The sequence below is a fragment of the Myxine glutinosa genome (assembly GCF_964187855.1).
Source record: "Myxine glutinosa chromosome 12 unlocalized genomic scaffold, kmMyxGlut1.1 SUPER_12_unloc_1, whole genome shotgun sequence".
NCBI lineage: Eukaryota > Metazoa > Chordata > Myxini > Myxiniformes > Myxinidae > Myxine > Myxine glutinosa.
Genome location: NW_027616355.1, coordinates 818,283 through 837,683, shown reverse-complemented (window position 1 = coordinate 837,683; position 19,401 = coordinate 818,283). Strand labels below are relative to the sequence as shown.

Here is a 19,401-nt window from a genome sequence, read left to right as displayed (position 1 = left end):
CAATTTTTTCTGTTCAGCACTTTTGGAGATATAGTGGTGCAAATTTTTGCCGTTTTTCCAAGATGGCGGCCGACCACGTGACATATGACGTCATCATTAACATATTTTATTCCCCATGGAGAGTTCTTTACAATGAGCCATGTCTCAATTTTTTCTGTTCAGTACTTTCGGAGATATAGAGGTGCAAATTTATTCGGTTTATCCAAGATGGCGGCCGAACCACGTCACTGATGACGTCATCATTGAGGCACAGTATATTAGAGGGCAAGACCATTATGTGTGCAAAGTTTGGCGATTCTCCGTGCAACGGTGTAGACGCAGTGCTGCAAACAGACAAACAGACAGACAAACAGACAGACAAACAGACAGACAGACAAACAAACGAACAGATCAACATACTTGCCGGAAAATTTTTCCGGCAAGTAACAAACGAACAGATCAACATACTTGCCGGAATCTTTTCCGGCAAGTAACAAACGAACAGATCAACATACTTGCCGGAAAATTTTTCCGGCAAGTAACAAACGAACAGATCAACATACTTGCCGGAAAATTTTTCCGGCAAGTAACAAACAAACGAACAGATCAACATACTTGCCGGAAAATTTTTCCGGCAAGTAACGAACAGTTCAACATACTTGCCGGAATTTTTTCCGGCAAGTAACAAACGAACAGATCAACATACTTGCCGGAATTTTTTTCCCGGCAAGTAATAACAGATCAACATACTTGCCGGAATATTTTCCGGCAAGTAACAAGCAAACGGACTCAAATGCAATACCCGCTCCTCTGGCAAGGGTAACTAGACGTGTTAATTTCTATTCTCATCAAAGTGGCATTACTATATACAATTTAATGCAGAAATTCTTAAAATTACAAAAACAAACGTTGCGTGACAATGTTATTCGATGGGCCACACGTGGAACATTCCTCATTGCTTTGTCGTCCACACGTGGACGATCTCTCCCCCTCTGCCCCTTTCCAAGTATTTTGTGCACATGCGCTCATACGGCACTAACCTCATGACCAGGTGTTGAAAGAAACAAAAAAAAGGTCCATACCTTCACTGAATATTTTAAATTCGCAAACCAGTTAATTTATAAAGTATGATACCAACAGTAAAGTAAACATATATATATAGCCTTGGGTGATGAATATTTTGGGGTTGTGGGTTGGGAGGGGGGGGGGGGGAGGTGAAAGGCTAGAGGTGGGGAAGAGGGAGGGAAGTAACTGACCGAAACAAGAATTGCCTGTTGAGGTTGGATATGTTGATGGTGTCCATGTCTATGACATGAATCTGCCTGAATCCAGTAAGAGCCTGGACAATAAACACAGACAAAGTTAAATCATTTCAATATTCCGAATATTGCCTAAAATCACATGCACAGTACAGTGTTAGCAAAGCAATTTTAGCAAAAAAAGGTGCATAAAGCAATTTCACAACTGTACTCGATTGTAGAGGTAGCCGTCATTTTTGAGAAAGAAGAAACTAAAATATAGAAATATCATATACGAGTGAGGGGTGAGGGATGGGGAAGAGATTGGGAAAAAAAGAGAAGGTAAGGAAAAACAAAGGGAATGAAAGCAAGGAAGGAGGATAAATGGGAAGTGTTGTAAATGGGGGAGGTAGGAAAGTGGGGAGAGGGAGAAAAGCTGTGGAGGGAGAAAAGTTTGGGAGGGATTGTAACTGGAAGAGGAATTGTAAATTGGAGAAGGAAAATGTGGGAGGGATTGTAAATGGGAGAAGGAAAATGAGGGAGTGATTGTAAATGGGAGAAGAGAAACGTGGGAGGGATTGTAAATGGCAGAAGGGAAATGAGGGAGGGATTGTAAATGGGGGAGGTACAGTAAATGGGAGCGGGATTGTAAATGGGAGAAGGGAAATGGGGAAGGGATACGAGTTAACGATTGATATATAGGCCGATACGTATTGAATGTAATGTGAGAATTAGTCTTCGCGATATTCAAAGCCGTGATTTATCATCAATTTAGTTTAGTGACTGTGGCTTTACTGAGCTTGTATACACATCAAATGTATTGTGTGAATTGTGCCAGAATTATAGTGCAGGTCTCATGAATGGATGGAGTGATATAGAATGCAGCTTAGAACTGCTGAAAGAAAAAAAAAAAAAAAAAAAAAAAAGGAAAACGTTATCTTCGAAAAACCTTAAGTGATCAGCTCTTGTATCAGAAAAAAAAATATTGACACGATCCCCTCCCTCTCCTCTCCTCCCCCCCAAATAATCTAAAACACAATAGGCCCATATTAATTATACAAAGGTAAGTTACCGTAGATTGATAAAAAATAGTCTGGAGGTTTTCTTCAGCAAGTTGACCAGATATTTGAGCCATTTCTTTACTGGTTTGAAATTTATTATGAGCACGTTTAACTTGCGGTGGTTTTACAACTACAGTCACGTGAAAAAGTAAGTACACCCCATGTAAAGTTTTGACTTTTTCAACATATTTCAACATACAGCTATTTGATCTTCATTTCAACAATACTGATAGATAAAGGTGATATAATATAACAAATATCATGAAATATTCACAATTTGTAGTCCATTGTATAATTTAAATAAACATAAATGCAAATTTCACATGTGGAAAAAGTAAGTACACCCCTACATTTATCACTACTTCAAATACCTAAAATTAGAATCAGGTGCACCAGCTCAGGTGCAAATGATTAGAACATCATTGGAGAGGATCTTGGAGGAACCTGTCTTATTTACCTCAGACATTTAGTTTGGCTTGCTGTTTGTTGTTGACGTGTGCGGCATCACCATGTCCAGATCAAAAGAGCTCTCTGAGGCCTTCAGAAAGAAGGTTATAGATACCTACGAGACTGGGAAGGGATTTTAAAAGATCTCCAAACAATTTGAAATCTATCATTCGACTATCCAGCAGATCATCTGCAAGTGGAGAAGATTCAAAACAACTGCCAACTTGTTCAGGCCAGGCCGCCCCAGCAAGTTCAGCCCGAGAGCAGACCGCAAGATGCTGAAAGAAGTCTCTAAGAACCCCAGAATGTCATCATGGGACCTACAGGTAGCTCTTGCCACTGTTGATGTCAAAGTGCACGAGTCTACCATTAGAAAGAGGCTGCACAAATTTGATCTACATGGGAGGTGTGCCAGGAGGAAACCTTTGCTGTCCAGAAAGAACATCAGGGCAAGACTAAGGTTTGCCAAAGAACACCGAGGCAAAGACCAGCACTTCTGTAACAATGTGCTCTGGACAGATGAGTCAAAGGTAGAGCTATTTGGCCACAGTACCAGAAGACATGTTTGGCAAAAACCAAAGACAGCATTTGACCACAAGAACCTGATACCAACTGTAAAGCATGGTGGTGGAAATATTATGGTTTGGGGCAACTTTGCTGCATCAGGGCCTGGGCAGCTCACCATCATATAATCCACTATGAATTCTTCATTGTACCAGAGGGTGCTTGAGGATAATGTGAGGCCATCCGTCAGAAAGTTGAAGCTCAACCGAAGGTGGACCTTGCAACATGACAATGACCCTAAACATACCAGTAAATCCACCAAGGAATGGTTGAAAAGAAAGAAATGAAGGCTTCTGGAATGGCCAAGTCAAAGCCCGGATCTAAATCCCATCGAGATGTTGTGGGGGGGATTTGAAACGAGCTGTGCATGCAATTGTGCATGCTGTGCAACAATTTTTTGTTGAATAAATTATTGCAAAGTCAATTTTTCATTGTTTTTTGTTCAATTAGATCACCTTCATCTATAGATACTGTTTAAATGAAGATCAAATATTGCGATGTCCACATATGTTAAAAAGATTTTAAAAAACATTTCATGGGGTGTACTTACTTTTTCCACATGCGAAATTTGCATTTATGTTTATTTAAATTATACAATGGACTACAAAATGTAAATGTTTCATGATATTTGTTATATTATAGCACCTGTATCTATCAATATTGTTGAAATGAAGATCAAATAGCTGTATGTTGAAATGTGTTGAAAAAGTCAAAACTTTACATGGGGTGTACTTACTTTTTCATGTGACTGTATGAGACTCCAATTATTCCACAGGAATAGTTCAGGATTTTGGTGATTCCAAGACCGAGTTTTCCTCCCACCTCCAGTGATGGGTGCAAACCCTCAAGTTGTGGACAGGCCAGCAGTAAACGATCCGGCTGTAGCACTCCCCTTATCCACAGCAGCCGTTCATTGGTATTAGCATGAAATGGTGGGAACACGCCACCTCTCATCCACGGATATTTCCCATAACTTTGAGAGTCCGATTTGCCTCCAGGAACACAGCAGGTATGGTTAAGCATTTCGGAATTGCCCTCAGTTGACTCTTTCTTTCTAATACTGCAAATTGTGTTCAAAAGGCAATTTGATTTTGCCCGAACAACGACAGACTCAAAGTGCCCCAATCAGCAGAACTGAGTCAATGAAAGCGAACACACGACGTATGCGCGAAAGGCATCGACTGGCGTGCGAGACATTTTGAAAGTCTCGCATTCAACAATAATGCACCAACGAAAGTTCTACAATAAATGTGCAACGAGGTTCACTACTGCAGCCAGGAATGCTCAGTTCATACAATAAAGTCTCAGTAATGGTCATTAAAACTTGCCAAATCTTTGAGAAGCTCACATCCCAGGCCTCCAGCACCAACCACGAGGACTTGGCAAATCTCCTGCACAAAGTTCATCGTCTTTGGAGCAGAATGGGTAGGAAGATGGAAAAAATGTGTGGAAAATGTTCAGGGAAGGTGGGGGGAGGGGAGGAGAGGGAGAGGAGAACAAAGAGGATAAATTTTCTAAAAGGTTAGAAACATGTTTCAATTAGCTTATAACAAGGCACAGCCAGAACACTTGATAATAGGAGGTTTCAGTCAAATCTTTCTCGACTTTCAATGATATCCTCAAACATTTACATAGTATCCTTCAGCTGAGAGGTAAAAGAATGAATATAGTTGAAGAATACGATATACAGTGCCTTCAGAAAGTATTCACACCCCTTGACTTTACAAATTTTATGTTACAACCTGAATTTAAAATGGATAAAATCAAGATGTTTCGTCACTGATCTACACATAATACCCCATTAATGTGAAAGTGGAATATTTGTTTGAGAGATTTTTTTACAAAATAATTTAAAAAATGAAGTGCTGAAACGTCTTGAGTGAATAAGTATTCAACCCCTTTGCTATGACACTCCAAATTGAGCTCAGGTGTATCCAATTTCCTTTGATCATCCGTGAGATGTCTCTATAATTTGACTGGAGTCCACCTATGGCCAATTCAATTGGTTGGACAATATTTAGAAAGAAACACACCTTCCTATATTAGGTTCCACAGTTGACTACATGTCAGAGTATGCTCTACCATGAACTCCAAGGAACTGTCCATAGAACTCCGATATAGAATTGAGGAGGCACGTTGCATGGGGTAGGGGAGAAAACAATTTCTGGTGTTGAAAGTTCCCAAGACCACAGTGAGCTCCATTGTTAGGAGATGCAAAGAATATGGAACTGCCCAGACTCTTCATCGATCTGGCCTTCTGACCAAACTGAGCAACCAGGTAAAAGGACCTTGGTCAGAGAGGTGATAACGAACCCAATGACCACTCTGACAGAACTACAGAGTTCCTTCACTGAGATGGTAGAACCTGCCAGAAGGATAATAGTCACTGCAGCACTTCACACATCTAGGCTTTATGGGAGAGTGGCCAAATGCAAATGACTCCTGAGAAAAAAAGCACATGACAACACACCTGGAGTTTGAAAAAAGGCACAGGAAAGACAGAGCATGAGGCAAAATATTCTGTGGTCTGACGAGATGAAAATTGAACTCTTTGGCCTGAATGCAATGCACTACGTCTTGAAGAAATCGAGCACAGCCCTCACCCATCGAACACCATCCCTACCGTGAAGGATGGTGGTGGCAGCATCATGCTATGGGGATGCTTTTCAACGGAAGGGACTGGGTGACTTGTAAGGATAGAAGGAACAACGAATGGAGCCAAATACAGGGGAATCCTTAAGAAGAACCTGCTTCAAAGTGCAAAAGACCTCATACTGTGGTGAAGATTTACATTTCACCAGGACAATGACCAAAAGCATACAGCCAAAACAACACTGGAATGGCTTCAGAACAAGAATGTAAAGTCCTTGAGTGGCCCAGCCAAAGTCCAGACTTGAACCCCATTGAGAATTTGTGGAAAGACTTGAAGATTGATGTTCACTGACACTCCCCATCAAACTTGACAGAGCTTGAGCAAATCTGCAAATCCAGATGTGCAAAGATGATACAGACATACTCAAGAAGACCCAAAGTTGTAATCGCTGCCAAAGGCACTTCTACCAAGTATTGACTCAGGGGGTTGAATACTTATGTAAATTAGATATTTCTGCATTTCAATTTTAATTGTTATGTTAAATTTTCTAAAAATATATATTCCACTGACATTATGGGGTATTTTGTGTAGATCAGTGACAAAAAAAAAACTCAATTTAATCCATTTTAAATGAAGGCTGTAACACAACAAAATATGAAAAGTAAAGGGGTGTGAATACTTTCTGAAGCAATGAATGAAGGGATGTGCACAAGAAGAGAAATCATAAGTGTATTGACTACACAAGTATACATGCACCTTTTATAAATCAAGCAAGAGCAATGAGACGTTAATACACCATTGTCATGTGATAAGACATCACCACAGGTGGCTTCGTGCTCCATTAAGGTGAGAGGTCAATCTCTCATATACTCATGAGCGAACGATGATATGTTTTGGGATTCAATCATCAAACTATTTTCAGCCTCTTTGTTGCTGGTGGTAGTGGTATTTCATTTTTGAATGCAAAATCAAGGCTCGTGGAAGATCTTGAACAGCGGATGGATCTGGACGCAGCATAACAAGGAACAGCAGAAAGAGAAAGGAGAAATGCCAATATCAGGGCCGATGGAGAAATTAGACGGTGAAACAAGGGATGCGGGTAACAAGGAGGGGTAGTGGGAAAATGCAAGGGCTGGACAATATGGATACAGAAGCAAGATGTATTTTGGTGCGAGGGGTGTAGGGTGGTTTAGCGGGTGTAGAAACGATCATGGATTAGGGGGGATCTGAGATGGTGGTGAACAGCTGTCTTGAAGACCTGGAGGGAAGAAAGACATTGAAGAGAATGTGGACGTTGGTTCCACAATTGGGAAAAAGAGGAACAAATAAGTGGAGGTGAGCAGTGATTCTGGATTTTGAGAGTTTTACTAGAGGGGGTTTCCTGGTGGACCACGTGTGCCCTGCTGGTGAACGTGTTTGCATTTTTTTGCACCCCACCAGCCACCACGCTCTGGATAATTTGAGCTTTGCGATAAATGATTTAGCCATGTATGTGATCGGTTGGAACGTGAAAAAGGGCTCAGCGAAATATTTGTCCAGCAGGATGTAAATAAGTGTACACCGATAACGTGTTCACCTGTGGACCACCTTCAAAATCAGGGTGTGCCAAGGGTCCCGTTCTGTTCAGAAAGCAAGTGACGTGGTCCCACCTTCCTTGCCAATTCAACTCTGTATGGTCATCAGCAGACTGCATGCTGGAGACCACAAGGAATGGGCACAGAATGGGAACTAGACATCTAAGAGAACCTCAGCCATAGCAATAGAAACATGTCGAGCTATTCAGCCTTAAATGAATATTGTGAATATGATCACAAAAAAGGATATAAAAAAAAAATTAAAGATATTCCAAACAATCACAAAGTTTCAATGGACAACATCAACCAGAAGTATTCAAATTACCATCCCACACCTCTGTGTGTTCAGTTCAAAGAGTCATTAATTACTCTGAACTACAGCAACAGAAGCTATCAAAACTTTGGAAGATGTTGCACGTAAAGGCTGTACATGTTCCAAGATGATGCTCAGTAATGTGCTGAATATTCTGTTCACTTTGACATTAAACTATAGGTGTTGGGCAGTGGGATTTAAGGGGGGCAGGGAAGGGCATGTGGAAGAAATAAGGAGGGCAGGGGTGAAAAAGGGGGAGAAGGCAAAGCAAGAGGGAAGAAGGCAAAGAAAGAGGGTAGAAGGCAAAGAAAGAGGGGAGAAGGCAAAGAAAGAGGGGAGAAGGCAAAGAAAGAGGGAGGTGATGGGGAAGGAGGCCTTGGAAGGAGGGCGTAAAGGGGGATGGGGAGCTTGCAAAAAAGGTGAAAAGAGGAGTGGAGAGAAATGGGACAGGGGTGGAGAGAAATGGGACAGGGGGTGGAGAGAAATGGGACAGGGGGTGGAGAGAAATGGGACAGGGGGTGGAGAGAAATGGGACAGGGGGTGGAGAGAAATGGGACAGGGGGTGGAGAGAAATGGGACAGGGGGTGGAGAGAAATGGGACAGGGGGTGGAGAGAAATGGGACAGGGGGTGGAGAGAAATGGGACAGGGGGTGGAGAGAAATGGGACAGGGGGTGGAGAGAAATGGGACAGGGGGTGGAGAGAAATGGGACAGGGGGTGGAGAGAAATGGGACAGGGGGTGGAGAGAAATGGGACAGGGGGTGGAGAGAAATGGGACAGGGGGTGGAGAGAAATGGGACAGGGGGTGGAGAGAAATGGGACAGGGGGTGGAGAGAAATGGGACAGGGGGTGGAGAGAAATGGGACAGGGGGTGGAGAGAAATGGGACAGGGGGTGGAGAGAAATGGGACAGGGGGTGGAGAGAAATGGGACAGGGGGTGGAGAGAAATGGGACAGGGGGTGGAGAGAAATGGGACAGGGGGTGGAGAGAAATGGGACAGGGGGTGGAGAGAAATGGGACAGGGGGTGGAGAGAAATGGGACAGGGGGTGGAGAGAAATGGGACAGGGGGTGGAGAGAAATGGGACAGGGGGTGGAGAGAAATGGGACAGGGGGTGGAGAGAAATGGGACAGGGGGTGGAGAGAAATGGGACAGGGGGTGGAGAGAAATGGGACAAGGGGTGGAGAGAAATGGGACAGGGGGTGGAGAGAAATGGGACAGGGGGTGGAGAGAAATGGGACAGGGGGTGGAGAGAAATGGGACAGGGGGTGGAGAAAAATGGGACAGGGGGTGGAGAGAAATGGGACAGGGGGTGGAGAGAAATGGGACAGGGGGTGGAGAGAAATGGGACAGGGGGTGGAGAGAAATGGGACAGGGGGTGGAGAGAAATGGGACAGGGGGTGGAGAGAAATGGGACAGGGGGTGGAGAGAAATGGGACAGGGGGTGGAGAGAAATGGGACAGGGGGTGGAGAGAAATGGGACAGGGGGTGGAGAGAAATGGGACAGGGGTGGAGAGAAATGGGACAGGGGGTGGAGAGAAATGGGACAGGGGGTGGAGAGAAATGGGACAGGGGGTGGAGAGAAATGGGACAGGGGGTGGAGAGAAATGGGACAGGGGGTGGAGAGAAATGGGACAGGGGGTGGAGAGAAATGGGACAGGGGGTGGAGAGAAATGGGACAAGGGGGTGGAGAGAAATGGGACAGGGGGTGGAGAGAAATGGGACAGGGGGTGGAGAGAAATGGGACAGGGGGTGGAGAGAAATGGGACAGGGGGTGGAGAGAAATGGGACAGGGGGTGGAGAGAAATGGGACAGGGGGTGGAGAGAAATGGGACAGGGGGTGGAGAGAAATGGGACAGGGGGTGGAGAGAAATGGGACAGGGGGTGGAGAGAAATGGGACAGGGGGTGGAGAGAAATGGGACAGGGGGTGGAGAGAAATGGGACAGGGGGTGGAGAGAAATGGGACAGGGGGTGGAGAGAAATGGGACAGGGGGTGGAGAGAAATGGGACAGGGGGTGGAGAGAAATGGGACAGGGGGTGGAGAGAAATGGGACACAGGGGGGTGGAGAGAAATGGGACAGGGGGTGGAGAGAAATGGGACAGGGGGTGGAGAGAAATGGGACAGGGGGTGGAGAGAAATGGGACAGGGGGTGGAGAGAAATGGGACAGGGGGTGGAGAGAAATGGGACAGGGGGTGGAGAGAAATGGGACAGGGGGTGGAGAGAAATGGGACAGGGGGTGGAGAGAAATGGGACAGGGGGTGGAGAGAAATGGGACAGGGGGTGGAGAGAAATGGGACAGGGGGTGGAGAGAAATGGGACAGGGGGTGGAGAGAAATGGGACAGGGGGTGGAGAGAAATGGGACAGGGGGTGGAGAGAAATGGGACAGGGGGTGGAGAGAAATGGGACAGGGGGTGGAGAGAAATGGGACAGGGGGTGGAGAGAAATGGGACAGGGGGTGGAGAGAAATGGGACAGGGGGTGGAGAGAAATGGGACAGGGGGTGGAGAGAAATGGGACAGGGGGTGGAGAGAAATGGGACAGGGGGTGGAGAGAAATGGGACAGGGGGTGGAGAGAAATGGGACAGGGGGTGGAGAGAAATGGGACAGGGGGTGGAGAGAAATGGGACAGGGGGTGGAGAGAAATGGGACAGGGGGTGGAGAGAAATGGGACAGGGGGTGGAGAGAAATGGGACAGGGGGTGGAGAGAAATGGGACAGGGGGTGGAGAGAAATGGGACAGGGGGTGGAGAGAAATGGGACAGGGGGTGGAGAGAAATGGGACAGGGGGTGGAGAGAAATGGGACAGGGGGTGGAGAGAAATGGGACAGGGGGTGGAGAGAAATGGGACAGGGGGTGGAGAGAAATGGGACAGGGGGTGGAGAGAAATGGGACAGGGGGTGGAGAGAAATGGGACAGGGGGTGGAGAGAAATGGGACAGGGGGTGGAGAGAAATGGGACAGGGGGTGGAGAGAAATGGGACAGGGGGTGGAGAGAAATGGGACAGGGGGTGGAGAGAAATGGGACAGGGGGTGGAGAGAAATGGGACAGGGGGTGGAGAGAAATGGGACAGGGGGTGGAGAGAAATGGGACAGGGGGTGGAGAGAAATGGGACAGGGGGTGGAGAGAAATGGGACAGGGGGTGGAGAGAAATGGGACAGGGGGTGGAGAGAAATGGGACAGGGGGGTGGAGAGAAATGGGACAGGGGGTGGAGAGAAATGGGACAGGGGGTGGAGAGAAATGGGACAGGGGGTGGAGAGAAATGGGACAGGGGGTGGAGAGAAATGGGACAGGGGGTGGAGAGAAATGGGACAGGGGGTGGAGAGAAATGGGACAGGGGGTGGAGAGAAATGGGACAGGGGGTGGAGAGAAATGGGACAGGGGGTGGAGAGAAATGGGACAGGGGGTGGAGAGAAATGGGACAGGGGGTGGAGAGAAATGGGACAGGGGGTGGAGAGAAATGGGACAGGGGGTGGAGAGAAATGGGACAGGGGGTGGAGAGAAATGGGACAGGGGGTGGAGAGAAATGGGACAGGGGGTGGAGAGAAATGGGACAGGGGGTGGAGAGAAATGGGACAGGGGGTGGAGAGAAATGGGACAGGGGGTGGAGAGAAATGGGACAGGGGGTGGAGAGAAATGGGACAGGGGGTGGAGAGAAATGGGACAGGGGGTGGAGAGAAATGGGACAGGGGGTGGAGAGAAATGGGACAGGGGGTGGAGAGAAATGGGACAGGGGGTGGAGAGAAATGGGACAGGGGGTGGAGAGAAATGGGACAGGGGGTGGAGAGAAATGGGACAGGGGGTGGAGAGAAATGGGACAGGGGGTGGAGAGAAATGGGACAGGGGGTGGAGAGAAATGGGACAGGGGGTGGAGAGAAATGGGACAGGGGGTGGAGAGAAATGGGACAGGGGGTGGAGAGAAATGGGACAGGGGGTGGAGAGAAATGGGACAGGGGGTGGAGAGAAATGGGACAGGGGGGTGGAGAGAAATGGGACAGGGGGTGGAGAGAAATGGGACAGGGGGTGGAGAGAAATGGGACAGGGGGTGGAGAGAAATGGGACAGGGGGTGGAGAGAAATGGGACAGGGGGTGGAGAGAAATGGGACAGGGGGTGGAGAGAAATGGGACAGGGGGTGGAGAGAAATGGGACAGGGGGTGGAGAGAAATGGGACAGGGGGTGGAGAGAAATGGGACAGGGGGTGGAGAGAAATGGGACAGGGGGTGGAGAGAAATGGGACAGGGGGTGGAGAGAAATGGGACAGGGGGTGGAGAGAAATGGGACAGGGGGTGGAGAGAAATGGGACAGGGGGTGGAGAGAAATGGGACAGGGGGTGGAGAGAAATGGGACAGGGGGTGGAGAGAAATGGGACAGGGGGTGGAGAGAAATGGGACAGGGGGTGGAGAGAAATGGGACAGGGGGTGGAGAGAAATGGGACAGGGGGTGGAGAGAAATGGGACAGGGGGTGGAGAGAAATGGGACAGGGGGTGGAGAGAAATGGGACAGGGGGTGGAGAGAAATGGGACAGGGGGTGGAGAGAAATGGGACAGGGGGTGGAGAGAAATGGGACAGGGGGTGGAGAGAAATGGGACAGGGGGTGGAGAGAAATGGGACAGGGGGTGGAGAGAAATGGGACAGGGGGTGGAGAGAAATGGGACAGGGGTGGAGAGAAATGGGACAGGGGTGGAGAGAAATGGGACAGGGGGTGGAGAGAAATGGGACAGGGGGTGGAGAGAAATGGGACAGGGGGTGGAGAGAAATGGGACAGGGGGTGGAGAGAAATGGGACAGGGGGTGGAGAGAAATGGGACAGGGGGTGGAGAGAAATGGGACAGGGGGTGGAGAGAAATGGGACAGGGGGTGGAGAGAAATGGGACAGGGGGTGGAGAGAAATGGGACAGGGGGTGGAGAGAAATGGGACAGGGGGTGGAGAGAAATGGGACAGGGGGTGGAGAGAAATGGGACAGGGGGTGGAGAGAAATGGGACAGGGGGTGGAGAGAAATGGGACAGGGGGTGGAGAGAAATGGGACAGGGGGTGGAGAGAAATGGGACAGGGGGTGGAGAGAAATGGGACAGGGGGTGGAGAGAAATGGGACAGGGGGTGGAGAGAAATGGGACAGGGGGTGGAGAGAAATGGGACAGGGGGTGGAGAGAAATGGGACAGGGGGTGGAGAGAAATGGGACAGGGGGTGGAGAGAAATGGGACAGGGGGTGGAGAGAAATGGGACAGGGGGTGGAGAGAAATGGGACAGGGGGTGGAGAGAAATGGGACAGGGGGTGGAGAGAAATGGGACAGGGGGTGGAGAGAAATGGGACAGGGGGTGGAGAGAAATGGGACAGGGGGTGGAGAGAAATGGGACAGGGGGTGGAGAGAAATGGGACAGGGGGTGGAGAGAAATGGACAGGGGGTGGAGAGAAATGGGACAGGGGGTGGAGAGAAATGGGACAGGGGGTGGAGAGAAATGGGACAGGGGTGGAGAGAAATGGGACAGGGGGTGGAGAGAAATGGGACAGGGGGTGGAGAGAAATGGGACAGGGGGTGGAGAGAAATGGGACAGGGGGTGGAGAGAAATGGGACAGGGGGTGGAGAGAAATGGGACAGGGGGTGGAGAGAAATGGGACAGGGGGTGGAGAGAAATGGGACAGGGGGTGGAGAGAAATGGGACAGGGGGTGGAGAGAAATGGGACTGGGGGTGGAGAGAAATGGGACAGGGGGTGGAGAGAAATGGGACAGGGGGTGAAGAGAAATGGGACAGGGGTGGAGAGAAATGGGACAGGGGGTGGAGAGAAATGGGACAGGGGGTGGAGAGAAATGGGACAGGGGGTGGAGAGAAATGGGACAGGGGGTGGAGAGAAATGGGACAGGGGGTGGAGAGAAATGGGACAGGGGGTGGAGAGAAATGGGACAGGGGGTGGAGAGAAATGGGACAGGGGGTGGAGAGAAATGGGACAGGGGGTGGAGAGAAATGGGACAGGGGGTGGAGAGAAATGGGACAGGGGGTGCAGAGAAATGGGACAGGGGGTGGAGAGAAATGGGACAGGGGGTGGAGAGAAATGGGACAGGGGGTGGAGAGAAATGGGACAGGGGGTGGAGAGAAATGGGACAGGGGGTGGAGAGAAATGGGACAGGGGGTGGAGAGAAATGGGACAGGGGTGGAGAGAAATGGGACAGGGGGTGGAGAGAAATGGGACAGCGGGTGGAGAGAAATGGGACAGGGGTGGAGAGAAATGGGACAGGGGGTGGAGAGAAATGGGACAGGGGGTGGAGAGAAATGGGACAGGGGGTGGAGAGAAATGGGACAGGGGGTGGAGAGAAATGGGACAGGGGGTGGAGAGAAATGGGACAGGGGGTGGAGAGAAATGGGACTGGGGGTGGAGAGAAATGGGACAGGGGGTGGAGAGAAATGGGACAGGGGGTGGAGAGAAATGGGACAGGGGGTGGAGAGAAATGGGACAGGGGGTGGAGAGAAATGGGACAGGGGGTGGAGAGAAATGGGACAGGGGGTGGAGAGAAATGGGACAGGGAGTGGAGAGAAATGGGACAGGGAGTGGAGAGAAATGGGACAGGGGGTGGAGAGAAATGGGACAGGGGGTGGAGAGAAATGGGACAGGGGGTGGAGAGAAATGGGACAGGGGGTGGAGAGAAATGGGACAGGGGGTGGAGAGAAATGGGACAGGGGGTGGAGAGAAATGGGACAGGGGGTGGAGAGAAATGGGACAGGGGGTGGAGAGAAATGGGACAGGGGGTGGAGAGAAATGGGACAGGGGGTGGAGAGAAATGGGACAGGGGGTGGAGAGAAATGGGACAGGGGGTGGAGAGAAATGGGACAGGGGGTGGAGAGAAATGGGACAGGGGGTAGAAAGAAAGGGGACAGGGGGTGGAGAGAAATGGGATAGGGAGGTGGAGATAAAGGGGAATGGGGATGTGAGAAATAAACTGCAAAATGTGAAACGTTCTGAATGTTTTTATTTATGGTCATATATACAGTTTCTGAGGATCATGGAAAAGCTGTGACATCACACAACACAGGACTTAACTGTAGGCCTTGGGGTGGGAAGGAGCACCTTCCCCGAATAAAATGAGTGGAGCTTCCTTCCCACCCCAAACCTGACCCCCTTCGCAATCCCCATAGGATTGAAACCCCACAAGGTTTATCCATGCTCTGTTCTCTAAATACTGAGCATTAAGCGAGGATGCAGCAAGTGCAATTTATAAAGTATTTGGTACAACTTGACCAGGGTTCGTGTCAAATTGCCGACCTCCCAACTTCAAACCATTGTAACGATAATGCTACTTTGTCTGGCATATAACAAATTAGAAAGTAAAATTTGATGTGACAGTGTCGATGGACATGCCTCTACCCATGTTAGATGTCAACCGAACGATACAAATTTCAAGTAAAGTGCAGTAACAGATTTTTAACTCGAACGGCGCTCAGAAAAGCACATACCTCCGCCAGGCTGAACAGTTTATGTTTTGTATCCCAGTGATGAGACGGATCTGGATTCGGACCTGAACCAAAATTTAATCGCTTGTTCTCGTCACCAAACCAACTCATCCACCAAGTTTAGTCATAACTCGTCCATAACTTTTTTGAATAATTATCATGCAATATATCGCTTTTTACCCGTTCTCTCAATGGTGAAGAATCACTTTAAAATTAAATAATTCTCGTATCCCAATCCGGATCTTCACCAAAATCTAATCATCTCGTCCTTGTCACTTATGCAACATCTCTGCCAACTTCCATCCGAATCTGTCCACAACTTTTTGAGCTATCTTTTTCACAGACAAACAGACAGACAGGGGTGAAAAGATAACCTCCATCCACATTCGGTGGCGGAGGTAACTAGAACGGCACTTTTACTTGCCAATCTGGATTTGGACCTGAACCAAAATCTAATCGCTTGTTCTTGTCACCCAACCAACTCATCCACTAAGTCTTCTCTTAATCCGTACACAACTTTTTGAAATATCATGCTACACAGTGCAATCAGAAAGTATTCAGACCCCTTCACTTTTTTCACATTTTGTTATGTTGCAGCCTTATGCTGAAATCGTTTAAATTCATTTTTTCCCTCATCAATCTACATTCAATACCCCATAATGACAAAGAGAAAACAGGATTTTAGAAAGTTTTGCAAATTTATTAAAAAGAAAAAACTGAACTATCACATTTACCTAAGTATTCAGCCCCTTTGCTATGACACTTGAAATTTAGCTCAGGTGCCTCCCATTCCTCTTGATCATCTTTGAGATGTTTCTACACCTTGATTGGAGTCCACTTGTGGTAAATTCAATTGATTGGACATGATTTGGAAAGGCACACACCTGTATATATATAAGGTCTCCCAGCTGACAATGCATATCAGAGCAAAAACCAAGCCATGAGGTCGAAGGAGCTGCCTGCAGAGCTCAGAGACAGGATTGTGTCGAGGCACAGATCTGGGGAAGCCTTCAAAAAAATTCTGCTGCATTGAAGGTTCCCAAGAGCACAGTGGCCTCCATAATTCTTAAATGGAAGAAGTTTGGAACAACCAGGACTCTTCCTGGAGCTGGCCGCCTGGCCAAACTGAGCAATCGGGGGAGAAGGGCCTTGGTAATAGAGGTGACCAAGAGCCCGATGGTCACTCTGGCTGAGCTCCAGAGATCCTGTGTGGAGATGGGAGAAACTTCCAGAAGGACAACCATCACTGCAACACTCCACCGATCTGGGCTTTATGGCAGAGTGGCCAGTGAGAGTGAGAGTGGCATGAGAGCCCACAGAATCTTGTTTCTCACAGTCTGAGAGTCCTTTAGGTGCTTTTTTGCAAACTCCAAGCGGGCTTTCATGTGTCTTTCACTGAGGAGAGGCTTCCGTCTGGCCACTCTGCCATAAAGCCCAGATCAGTGGAGTGTTGCAGTGATGGTTGTCCTTCTGGAAGTTTGTCCCATCTCCACACAGGATCTCTGGAGCTCAGCCAGAGTGACCATCGGGCTCTTGGTCACCTCTATTACCAAGGCCCTTCTCCCCCGATTGCTCAGTTTGGCCAGGCGGCCAGCTCCAGGAAGAGTCCTGGTTGTTCCAAACTTCTTCCATTTAAGAATTATGGAGGCCACTGTGCTCTTGGGAACCTTCAATGCAGCAGAATTTTTTTTGTAGGCTTCCCCAGATCTGTGCCTCGACACAATCCTGTCTCTGAGCTCTGCAGGCAGTTCCTTCGACCTCATGGCTTGGTTTTTGCTCTGATATGCATTGTCAGCTGTGAGACGTCATATAGACAGGTGTGTGCCTTTCTAAATCATGTCCAATCAATTGAATTTACCACAGGTGGACTCCAATCAAGGTGTAGAAACATCTGAAAGATGATCAAGAGAAATGGGAGGCACCCGAGCTAAATTTCAAGTGTCATAGCAAAGGGTCTGAATACTTATATAAACGGATATTTCCGTTTTTTCTTTTTAATAAATTTGCAAAACTTTCTAAAATCCTGTTTTCTCTTTGTCATTATGGGGTATTGAGTGTAGATTGATGAGGGAAAAAATGAATTTAAACGATTTCAGCATAAGGCTGCAACATAACAAAATGTGAAAAACGTGAAGGGGTCTGAATACTTTCTGAATGCACTGTATATAATTTTTGGCCCTATCTCGCAATGGTGAAGAATCACTTAAAAAATTAAATAACCCTCATATCCGAATCCATATTCAGATCTTCACCAAAATCGAATCGAATCATCCTCGTCACAAATCCAACCAGAGCACCAAGTTTTGTCCAAATCCATCAATAAGTTTTTGAGATATCGTGCTAAGTATCGGTTTTGGCCCCACCTCTCAATGGTGAATATTCACTTAAAAGTTGTACGAGTACTAGCCGGATTCGGATGTTCACAAAAATTCGTTCCAATGCATCCACAACTTTTTGAGATATCTTGTTCACAGTCAGACAGACAAAAAGACAGGGGTGGAACCATAATCTCGGTCCACCTTCGGTGGCGGATGTAATCAAAGGTCACTTGACCATATCGACCTTTGATGTGTTTTGAACCCAAATGTAATCAGTTCATCTTTGCATTAGAGTCTATAATTAGGCCAAGTTTGGTCAAAACCCCTTCAGCGGTTCACAAGTTATCACGGTAACAAAGTCATCACGGACAGGACGGACGAACAACCCGAAAACATAATGCTTCCGGGCGCCTTTGGCAACAGAGGCATAAAAAAAAAAACACTAACTTGTCCAGCTGCTCGTCAACTCTCCTTCTTTTCTTCTCCCTAAAAAAAAAAAATGACAGAGCGAAAGGATTAGAAGCCAATTAGATCACGAATTTTGTTTTCTCTAAATTTGGTACAATTTGGTAGCAGCAGCTTGGACATCGGGCAGTTGGATTGACATTACATCATTTCCACTTCCTACCTTGTCTATTTTCAGCGTGAAGCTGGTGATTATAATGTTGCCAAGATGGACTAAAGTCGACAACAGTGAAGGGAGTTTGAGCTACCTTAGCGGCTTCAATTCAGCATCTGCTGAAGCACAAACAGCACTCCAAGCAAACAACTACTAATTTAAAATTTCCAACCTGTCTCATACGACGTGAACTACACTCTTAACATCGAGCAATGACTAAAAGTTAAGACTCAAAACTAATGGTTGTCCAGGTCGGGTGACTTCATTATCGTGCCTTGAACATTCACCTTGACCTCGTGATGTACAAAACGTCCTCCTGGATGGATTATCTGTAATGTGGTTGTTGCCCGTGATCTTAGGCGTGAGCACTTGCGGAGGTGCGCAGGTAATCTGAAAGGTGTGTGTGTGTGTGTGTGTGTGTGTGTGTGTGTGTGTGTGTGTGTGTGTGTGTGTGTGTGTGTGTGTGTTTACAGGTTAAGGTTCTTGCTTTAGGTAAGAGACCTATGTTTTGAGGTTTACAATTTAAATAAAGCTGAATATGGGATGTTGTGAAACTAACATCATTTACAGCAATCCTTTAAATTACAGACTTGGCATTTAATATGGAATATTTTTTTTGTGGGGGTGAACTTACTCTTCAAGATGACTTAGAACCAAAAGTTCATTGGAATTATGTTGAAATTATTCGAGATTTTGTTAATGTGACCTTTAAAAGAAACAAAAACCACATTTGACATTTCGAAGCAAATAAATTGATCCTTGAAAGTGATGTAAACTGATATCGAACTCAATTCACTGACAGTACTGTGTTAAACTTCTGTACGTTTTCCAGAAGTATCTCTTTATTTTGCACATTAGCCAAAAAAAATTTCAACAAAAACAAAAGCGAAATTATGACTGGGATTACGGACAGTAAAATTACACTTCAGTACTTCGTGTAACCCCCACGAGCATTCAGGAGAGCACGTACACGTCGAGGCATGCTGTTCACGAGATTTGCCAAGGTTTGGACAGGAATCGCTTGCCATGCAGTGACAATTGTCTGCTGCAATTCACGCACAGAGGTCGGCTGCTGGTCCAAGTGGTCGATTTCACACGTTAATTCTGCCCACAAGTTCTCTATCGGATTCATATCCGGGGACATGGCAGGCCACTCCATATGCTCTACACCACGGTAAGCAAGAAAGTGTTGGATCATGCGAGCACGATGAGGCCGTGCATTGTCATCGTGGAAGACAAAGTTTCCTCAAA

At 47.3% G+C, this 19,401-nt stretch overlaps 1 protein-coding gene across 5 annotated transcripts in view; it reads right to left on the bottom strand.

Annotated features, from left to right (window-relative positions):
- UBA3 (ubiquitin like modifier activating enzyme 3) overlaps window positions 1-19,401 on the bottom strand; it is a 100,016-nt gene that overhangs the window by 71,042 nt on the left and 9,573 nt on the right. For 3 of the 5 annotated variants that reach the window (XM_078768610.1, XM_068132444.2, XM_078768609.1), the window contains 3 exons: window positions 7,459-7,576; window positions 4,618-4,698; window positions 1,236-1,318 (listed from right to left, as the gene is read on the bottom strand). In XM_078768610.1, the coding sequence (XP_078624736.1) occupies window positions 1,236-1,318; window positions 4,618-4,698; window positions 7,459-7,576 (282 nt within the window). Of the gene's footprint in view, window positions 1-1,235; window positions 1,319-4,617; window positions 4,699-7,458; window positions 7,577-17,978; window positions 18,018-19,401 lie in introns of all 5 variants that reach the window. The other 2 variants (XM_078768608.1, XM_078768612.1) reach the window with 1 other exon arrangement.